Genomic DNA, 10,517 nt, shown 5'->3' on the forward strand with positions numbered 1-10,517 from the left:
TTTGTTTCTTATTTATATCTTTTTTATTTTAATCTTTTCACAGTAATTTAGTAGCACATATATTTTTACATTAATATGTCCTATTTTTATTCCGAATATTTATATCTTATTTCTACTTTATTACAATTATGGTATCTATGTATAATTATAAAAAAATAAAGCGTATTCACATCAATTTTTCGAGGAAAACATTAATCACAATCCGTCTATGCGTTCTAATACAATATTTCAAACATTGGAAATAGAACTTCAGTTGTTGTAAATACAGTGTTACCACGTTGAACATCGCCATTTACTGCGCTACCTTCAACACATAGGTGCTACTAGTGTCTTGAGTTCTCCACCAGACGACAACAAGCTATGGCATAGTAGAGTAGGCAATATGACAAGTAATATGTTCTATTACGTGTGCCGCCAATATTCTTTGATTTTTATGTCCTATTATCTATCAGCCAGATATGCGTTAAATTAGAAAACGTGTCGATGATCGTGTATTACTGATCATACCTGCGTTCACACTGGGGCGTTAAGTGTTCTTCTGCCGGTTGTCAACTGTAACATTTTCGTAAGTATTTAACGCGTTTTTCTTATTGTGATGACTTCAACAACTTTCCTTTTCTTACGAATATAATCACTAGTCACGAGAAACTGTTCAATAAAGATGTTTCATTTATAATTCGTGTTTTTTTTCATTGTTGTAATTCGCAAGATGATATAACAATCCCATAATTCCATAGCACGTGGGTGACGTACGTAAAATAGTTATATATGAATATATTAAAACGAGATGTTACTATATTTCATTGATTTATACATAGAGATACACTTATGCATAAAAACTTTCATACTTGAGTCAATTTTATGGGTAATTGCTGCATGACAAGATATTGGAAAAAAGAAAAATGTAGTGTACAATCATTTTGCAAAAGCAAACTTGCGTGATTATACTTGACTTCTGTATTTTATACATCGCTACGTATCGCAGTATATTTTAATATCGGTTCCGTCCGTTAAAGATCGAGTTACATCACATATTAGAAAATGAATTAGTTTTACATATGTAAGTACGTGCTAAAAAACAGGCACCAAATATAATCGGTAATGCGGTTAAATAAGGTTGCAAGTATTTTAATTTAGACATGTTATTTTAATCAATCACACTACAATTATCGGATGAATAATTCGTTTTTTATAATATCATAACTTGTATCCAATTTTTATAAAGAAATATATTTAAATTCTATTTTGAATTAAATCTTCTATTTCAATAAGAATTGTTTAAAAACGAACATATGTATGGGTAACGTAAAATCGGTCAATAATTTTTATATAATATAATAGTGACATTATGTGCACGTTGATGGTAATTTGCTTGTTTATACCATCGTAAATAGTTTTTTGTATTTTCGCGCCAAGTAATACAGCGACTTGTGAATAATAGCAGAAGCTTTAGTTCTCATTTTGCCACTAGGTGGCTACGATTGCCTGTTGTATTCTCGTTAGTGTCCGATTTTGCGTTCAGTTTATATATAAGAGCAAGATGTTAAAGCTACTGTTGGATAGTCAGATGCTTCCCGGGTACGATCAGCGCATATTGGGGCCATTTTACAAGACCACATTATGTGTCCGGTACTTTATGGTTAAAACCTTATGAACGTATCACAAAAATTTGCTTGCTTAACTCATGTAAAACTATCACCGTGGAAGCGTTATATATAGACTATCTTTTGCCATTTGTATATAAGTAATTGTATTTTATTGTTTTTCGACGTCTAGGTATTAAATTTTGTTTTTCTAATATTCTTTATCGTTTCATTGCGTCTTTTATATAAATTGTAGTATTAACTTTTACTTGCCGGAGTCTACATTTTGAACAGTATTTGTTATGTTAAACTTTTATTCACACAGCAGCAACAGCATTATTTTGATTCTATTACTCTGGTTTGCTTTACGATGCATTTTATTGCATACCTATATGTATATATATACATATATATAGACATCTATTTATATCTACGTATTTGCGATTTTATTTTATATATTGACAATTAGATAATTATTAAATGAAGCTACAATCACAATTGTGCCACAAGAATGTTTAACGAATGCTTATATCCGTGATTCTTGAATCAGATTAAGACTGATTGAGTCAATTCTTTATTACTATAACTATACAAAATTGAACATCACTGATGGAGAAACCGAAACGAGGCCATGCGAGTAGCGATCAGTTAGTTTTGATATGAATGGATCAGTTGAAAAGCGCGGGAATTCATGAAAATGCTAATAACGGCGGATAATCTGCAATGGTAATAGGGGACGTGTGAATTACGAGAAAGCGGGTGGGATCGAACGATAGACAGTTAATTTTAGAATGTCGCTGTTGCTGCTGACGATAACCGCGACAAACGGACAAGTATCTTTCGAAACAGAGAGAGAGAGAGAGAGTGAGAGAGAGACGAGAAGGAACGTAACTTGGAACGGTACGTAATAAGTTTTGTGATGAGACGAAGCAAGAGGCAAGGAAAGCAGAAGGCGAACGAACAAAAGCACCGGTGGTTCGCGCGTATTCTCGTGGTCGAAGTGCGTCCGATGCATCGGGAAGATGTGCTAATAAACACGATTTTAATAAATGACCTTCGCTTTTTTTCTAGTCGGAGAACTGTGTTCGAATCATTTGACTCTGACCGTGGTGGTGGGCACAAAAAGTCAACGGCGCAAACATTCTTCTGTTTCGCGAAGAATTAGCACGCGTGCTGCTTCCACTAAATTATTGATCTATCGATCATGGAGGAAGAAATTGTGAATGGGATTGCAAATAAAAACGGGAATTCAGAAGTGGACGAAGAAATGAAACAGAACGAAGATGGGACGTTCGACGTATCGAGCTACCCGGAGCTAGACCGCTCGCAAACCGGTCGCAGAACGAGTATCTTCAAGTATTACTCGTTCAACAAGAAAGGTGAGTCCGGCCGATTTGTCTTCGATAAAATTGTAACATATAAAAAGGAATCGTTACATCGTTGTCAGTTTTGGAAAATTAGAAAAGAAAGCCATCCTGCAAGTCGTTGCAGGTTGCAACATCGATGCAGCATTCGATCGATGATTTTTCTTGTGCTCGTCCAGTTGTCGAATTCCTTGTAAGTTAATCCTTTTTATCGGGAGTTATATGTGGAGCCAGAGTTTTTATCAGACATATCCGATAATAAACGATAGAGAAACGTCGATCTTCGAACCGTCGATCTTCGAACCGTCGATATTGTTTGGAATTCAAAAATTGGGAGATATAAATAGAAATATTAGATAAGGTAAACAATCAGAAATTCGGATCTGTCGAAGAAAACGTGATAATATGTGCACTTATGATTATACAGTGCATTAGTAGTCTGTTTAAAAATGTAAGAATACAGTATAATTAAGATATAAATATATTTATGCGCGTGTGCATAGCGGATAGGAACGATTGATAGAAAGAATGTTTAATTTCACGCGCGCTTATGATTTTGATTACATTCTCAGACCGATCGCCCTTAACGTCGTAAATGAGATTATTTAAATTTCCAAACTCCATTATTATTATTTGGGTTAGTTATTGGTAGTGTTCAAAGAATGATAAGTATATTTGTATTTAAACACGATGGATGGGGTTTTGCAATCGGAACAAGGAGCATTGGCATTGTGTATGCAACGATAGGTGATGCATAACGTGTCGCGCGAAGTTTCACGAGATTGACGGTCTCGTATCTTGCCGATTCTTCTGCCAAAGTATGTGTCAAACACTCTCTAATTGCGTATGGACGTTTTGAAGGCAAACGTAATCAAATCAGTTATTTAAGGTAGGTCGCGATCATACAAAAAATAGTTTTTGGCTTCCGAAACAGGAAATTTATATAAACTACTATCTATATTATTTATTTCTACTTATATACTATACTATTTATATAACAACTATCATCTATATAAATGATGTTATATAAAGTACATACTCGTTAACGTTGAGCAACAGGGAACTTGAATCATAGAGAAAGATGTATTTACGTCCCAGTCGCAGTACATTAAGCAAAGAACGACATCTTCAAATTTCGAGCATGACCCAAATTAAAAATGCGAAAGTATTTCTTCAGTAACGATTTTATTCTGCACAATGAGACGGGCCTCATTTCCTCAGGGCTCTCGTTCACTTCTTCCCATTGAAGAGCAAAATCGATAGCATAACTCGGTCGAAAGCCTAAACCTGTTCGCAGACAGATGAGCATAGGGAGTAGAAGGCAAAAATGCACGTTTATAGCAGCAGTAGTGTGTTATGCAACATCGTGTAGACAGTTCAGGACAAAATATTTTGTACGACACATCGTCGTTTGTAAATGTGAGCGAACCTCTGCGGCTGGGCAATCTAGCCCATTTTTATCACGATGCATTCGGGTTGAAAGATGATACGTTTCGAGCCCGCGTGTGCATCTCGGGTTATCGTTATCTATATATCTGTATAGATGCGCGCTGTAGGCTCTCGATGCACCGAGATCGCATGTTAAACGTGCCTTAAATTGGAGCAAGTCTGCAGGAGAATTGTCGGAGACCTAGTTACCTTGGTCGTTCGACACGGTTTACTTTTGTCTTGGTAGGAGAACAAAATTGGGTCGGAAATTTTAATTCGTATAATATGGAGCAAATTTGCGATTTAAGAAAGTATGGATGGCGGTATATGGCATATTGAGCGCAGTTATGGTGGAACGTAGATCGAGAGTCCATTGCGATAGGAAGGTATAAGAGTGTGTTTCGGTGTCTACCAGTCTCAGGCTTGTTAGTAAAACTATCTAGAGTGGTTCCAGATGGATCGTCCAGGATAGTGGAAGACAGGTCAGAAGGTGTTTTTGTAAAGAGATAATGGTTAAAGTCTTTCGAGCAATCGCATTTTTAGTGTCCCTCTAGTGGAGGGTACAGGATTTAATAGTGGCCTTTTGAAAAGGCATATGATGTTGAAGTTATGTTGTAATTATATTGTCGAATGAATGCGACGTCGAGGAAAAATTAGTACGATTAGAACGAATGAAGTTAATTAAACAACGTTGATAATGATGCTATTGGTTGCTTGTGCACATCTCGATATTTTTATAATTACAAAACTGTATAATATTTGCATAAACAAGCGATTTACATAACAGCAAAGTAAATGAACAAAAAAGACGGCAAAAATTCCATATGTCATTTCACTAACGTGTTGTTTATATAGTTTTGATTTTTCCTTCAATTAATTTTTACCCGACAAATTCTTTTTCTCGCCACCCATTTGCACACCTATCGCGAGGAAGTTTTATCTGTAGAAGAATTCCATTATCGCTTCTTCACGATCCTCCTTATTGATTTACAAAGAACAGCCGCCTGAAACATCGAGACAATCGAAAAAACAGTTTAAAGTTCATATACTGAAGCACAGTATATATATGCACATAGTAGCAATAGAACCGGAAGTTCACAGGCGAATTATTTCATCGCTCGATATAAATTTCGTAAGGGGTACCAACCGCATTTAATAATTTTATTAATTACCTCAATATATTTCGTTAACGTATCGAAGCGCTTTTCGGTATTTTTGTAACAGGTACGTATTTTAAATTTTGCAAAGTGGAGAACAGGTCAAGAGCAGGAAGAGGTAATTAGCCTTCAGCGACAATGAAATCATGCCTCTTCCGTATTGCTCTATTCCGATTTAAAAAGTCGCAACGATACTCACACGCTCACTCCCGCTCCTCTCGTACTACGCGATGCGACGGGGAGAATCTTCCGTGAAATTTTCATTGGATTCCTGTAAAGATTTCTGTAAAGTGGGAAAAACGATATTAGATTTTTTCATCGAGAGATTTCGTGATGTGTAATTGAAGGTGTCGAGATAATAAAGTCGACCGAAAAGTGTTTTTATCTTTAATCAGTAAGCGTTTTAATCTTACATTACATCGGTACAAGGAAGGCTAGACTCGGTGGAGAAAATTGAACTTGGAACTATTGCAACACACTTCGGTTTATCTTACATTGGTGATTAGATCAGACTAAGATCTACGATCTAGATTAAATAAAAAACAATTGATTGGTGAACGATCGAAGAATAGTCCATATGAATTCTGTTTAAAATTGGCAAGCCTACGTTCGTACATATATGTGTATAAATGGTATGGAAAATCTGAAGGAAAACAGGTTTTTACAATTGTATAACGATTTAACGAACAATATAGCATAGCATTAGATAAATTTAATGATATAAGCTCGATATACGAAGGTTACCAAATACTTTGCAAATACGTTGGAAGATTAATAACCGCGTTATTGACTAAGAGAAATCTTTTGAAGATTTTCTCGCATATCACGTATCAAGTTGGTTTCTAATCTTACAACTATCGTTTCAACCTACTCACGGGTTATCAAAGGACATAATGAAGCATGATAAAAGAGCATATCATTTATTATGTTATTAATCCTTCTCTTTGTGTAACAGAATTACGACGGAATCGTTAAATCAGATTGCAAGTAACACCGTTTGAATAAAATTGTGAGACGTGCATTGCACATGGCATGTTCACCTTTTTCCTTTTACTTTACAATTCAAAACTGTGTTTGCCAGATCTTGTAAACGTCACGCTGTAATAATATTACGTTTGCTTTTTAGATACAATGCCAAACTTGACGAAGAAATCGGGCCCTCTTATCGGAGTAATTGACGTTGGCACACGGACCGTTCGCTTTGTGGTGAGACATTTTTACAGTACAGTGTATAGTTATTCGACGTTGACTTTATTTGAGTTGATGTTTCATGTAGAATCCTTTTACTACCAGCTATTCTTGACAGAAATCATTTAAACTGGAATAGTACTTCTTACACTATAACTTTTTTAATTTGGATTGTAACAACTGTTATGATCCATGCTATGAATGTATACATTGCTCGAGTATATAGAGTTGTTAACATTAATGGTTTACTAATTGAATCTATACCTTTCGGAAATAAGAGGAACATAAAATGGAAATAAAGCAGAATTGCGTTGCAGGTGTTCAATGCAAAACACATAGCTGAAGTGGCATCTCATCAAATCGACATAGAACAAATAAGTCCGCAAGAAGGATGGATGGAACAGGACCCGAGAGAGATTCTTTTTGCGGTAAAGACGTGCATCAAAGATGTTGTTCGGAAATTGGATGTGCTTGGATTGAAGATAAACGAAATAATAACGATCGGTATTACAAATCAAAGAGAAACCACATTGGCATGGGATTCAACGACCGGTGAACCGTTATATAATGCGATAGGTGTGTCTTGATAATCATAATGTAATATATACATAATATAATATCATAATATAATATAATATAATACTTATTAATCCTTCTACTATTCCAGTGTGGTCTGATATCAGAACGAATCCGATCGTCGATCAGATAATAGCCAAGTTTCCGGATCAAAGTAAAAATCATATCAAACCACTATGCGGTTTACCAGTGAGCCCGTATTTTTCGGCACTAAAAATTCGTTGGATGAAAGATAACGTGCCCACTGTTAGAAAAGCGATGCGAGATAAGCGATGCAAAGTGGGCACGATGGACACCTGGATCGTTTGGGTATGTGAGTACTGTACGTTTGAACGTAGAGCTTGTCTAGGATTCGAAAACAATTATTATACCTTACAGCAAAAGGAATGATAGATGATGACATTCATGATCCAGAGAATTCATTGAAAAATGGTTACAGAATTTAACGGGTGGCAAAGATGGTGGATTGTATATTACTGACGTAACTAATGCGTCGAGGACCATGTTAATGAACATAGAGACCCTCTCATGGGATCCCACGTTATGCAGATATTTCGACATTCCTATGCAAATATTGCCAGAGATTAAAAGCAGCGCTGAAATTTACGGAAGTATTGCGATTGGTCCATTGAAGGGTATCACCATATCTGGTGTAAGTTACGTTTCTACAGACATTTGAAAAAATTGATGTATGTGTCAGACATATAAGACTCTTCATATTTTTAGATTTTAGGAAATCAGCAATCAGCGTTAGTTGGACAAAATTGTTTAAAGAAAGGACAAGCAAAAAATACATATAGAGGTGGATGTTTTCTGCTCTGTAATACAGGAACGACAGTATGTAATATAGATAGATAATATAGTGTGATTCGTTCTAGTATTTGATTAGAAATTATAAACTGTTACAATTTTTAGCGTGTGCATTCTTCTCATGGATTAGTTACAACAGTGGCATATCAATTGGGTCCAAATAGTCCAGCTATTTATGCGCTGGAAGGTTCAGTTGCAGTAGCAGGTGCTGCTATTAAATGGTTGCGAGATAATATGAAACTTATAAAGGATGTTCACGAAAGCGAACATTTGGCTCAAAGTGTTTTCAGTACTGGCGACGTATATTTTGTACCAGCTTTTACAGGACTGTACGCTCCATATTGGAGAAAAGATGCGAGGGGGTAAGTACAACTTTATGAAGTCTTGCTACATATAAAATCGATATACATATCGTTTACTTAAAAATATTTTTACAGAATTATTTGTGGTCTTACTGCATTTACAACGAAACAGCATATAATAAGAGCATCATTAGAAGCTGTTTGTTTCCAAACTAGAGATATTTTAGAAGCTATGTACAAAGATTGTGGTTTTCCATTGACTAAGTTAAATACGGATGGAAAAATGTCAACGAATAATCTTCTTATGCAATTGCAAGCAGATCTTTGCGGTACGCCAGTATGTAAGTACACCTTATTAAGTATTACCAGAAATAAATAAACGTATGCATTAATGTTTGTACTTATTGGCAGTCAGATCAACGATGCCGGATATCACGGCGTTAGGTGCTGCAATGGCTGCAGGGCATGCAGAAGGTATAGATGTTTGGGAATTAGAAGGTGAAGAGATAGAAAGAGTGCCCAGTGATACATTTTTACCAACGACCACACCAGAAGGTAAAAAACTTTCAAATTTAATGACATCCATATTTTATCTTTTACGAAATGTTTTTCTTCTTTCTATAGAGAGAGATGCTAGGTATACAAAATGGAAAATGGCAGTTGAAAGAAGTTTAGGTTGGGCGGCAGTAAAGAGATCTGACCAAATGACAGGTAAATTTTATAATATCGAGCAAGTAAGATCTGAGATTTCAGGTACATTTAAAGCTATATTCCTCACTTTCCGCCGTAATTTAATTCGTTATTGAATTCCTATCCTTCACCTGCATGCGCTTATTGTAAATGTATCATGCTCATAAATAAAAAGAGTCAGTGTATGTTTGATGGCAATGGGTTTCCCCGTAAAATGCTAAAATTAATTTAATTTGTATTAGATTGTCTAATAACTACTTGATGCTATGGAATGGTTTGTTAACATTTACCTTAAATCCTTGTCCCAGACTTCTGTTTATAAATAAATATATGACCTCGAATATCTTGTTGTTGTTTATAAGCGTACGTATATCTATGTATGAGTGAAATCATGTGAGAGCCTGTGGTTTCGTAACTTAATTCAAAATCAACAATTGAATTTTATATGAAAGCTCTATTAATTGTTGGGAATCTTCGGGAAATTTTAATGTGTTTGCTTATTTAATGTTCCAGACGAAAGATATTACGTATTGGCATCGGTCCCTGCAAGTTGGTTCTTAATGACAAGCTTTATTTTGTTACGATTAAGTTATTATTTGAAAAATCGGTGACAACATTCATATTGTTACAATGGAGGATCACTTAGATAGCAGATAGCCTATATTGTATTACAAATGCAAATAGGAGTATGATTACCAAGCTTTAATTATAAATAGTAGATCAAAATATGACCATCAGTAACCGATTAAAAAACAAAAAAGTAATACAGGTAAAGACAGCTTTGATTCAATTGAGTAGAACTACCTATACTTTCAAACTTTGCCAAAAGAAATCAATATAGTTAATTAAATGAAGCGCGACACAGTAAATAGCTACCAAGTTATTCGGAATTTCAGAGAAGAAAGTACTAGAAACAATGCACACATACAATAATTTAAACAATCCATTTATTCGTTATTTTTTATTTGTTGTTGATACAAGATAACGTGATATTTCGAGAACCATTACTGCCAAGTTAACAGACACAGGGCTATAGTTTTGTATAGTTTTGTAGGATTGTAAGCATTCGTAATATTTTAGGATTTACAATTAATTAAATTTTTATAATTTCAACTATTTTCGTCGCTTTATTTTGTACGTTTAATTTATTTGTTATATCAACAAAAAATCCTGTATGTATAATGTTACAACTATTGTATCATAAAATCAAACATTGGAAATACACGTTCGTCTTGTTTTACCACTGTGTTTATTTTTTCAATTTTGACACTCGATCAAGATATATCCAAGCGATTAATAAAAAAATAAGAGATGTAATCTGGAAAAGTCGTCAGTGTTTAAATAGAGCGCGCTATAAGAGCGCCACAAAGCGTCACGCGGAGGCGAGTGAAACCATAATTAACGAGCTATGGGCACGCT

The 10,517-nt window shown here is 35.0% G+C and overlaps 1 protein-coding gene across 6 annotated transcripts; it reads left to right on the top strand.

Annotated features, from left to right (window-relative positions):
• The first annotated feature begins 316 nt into the window (after nt 1–316).
• Nucleotides 317–10,338, top strand: LOC117155065 (Glycerol kinase 2). 6 transcript variants are annotated; one of them, XM_033330624.2, is made up of 12 exons: nt 317–565; nt 2,655–2,962; nt 6,659–6,738; nt 7,038–7,296; nt 7,388–7,605; nt 7,736–7,948; nt 8,023–8,133; nt 8,212–8,468; nt 8,544–8,749; nt 8,820–8,963; nt 9,033–9,119; nt 9,612–10,338. In XM_033330624.2, exons 2-12 carry the CDS (start codon nt 2,788–2,790, stop codon nt 9,707–9,709), a joined length of 1,848 nt encoding a protein of 615 aa, XP_033186515.1. In that variant the 5' UTR covers nt 317–565; nt 2,655–2,787; the 3' UTR covers nt 9,710–10,338. The 6 variants fall into 6 exon arrangements, with proteins under 6 accessions (XP_033186515.1, XP_076475901.1, XP_076475900.1 ...); XM_076619786.1 differs by lacking the exon at nt 317–565 and adding an exon at nt 2,331–2,483; XM_076619785.1 differs by lacking the exon at nt 317–565 and adding an exon at nt 2,500–2,583.
• The last annotated feature ends 179 nt before the right edge of the window (nt 10,339–10,517 follow it).

Source organism: Bombus vancouverensis, chromosome 7, assembly GCF_051014615.1.
Source record: "Bombus vancouverensis nearcticus chromosome 7, iyBomVanc1_principal, whole genome shotgun sequence".
NCBI lineage: Eukaryota > Metazoa > Arthropoda > Insecta > Hymenoptera > Apidae > Bombus > Bombus vancouverensis.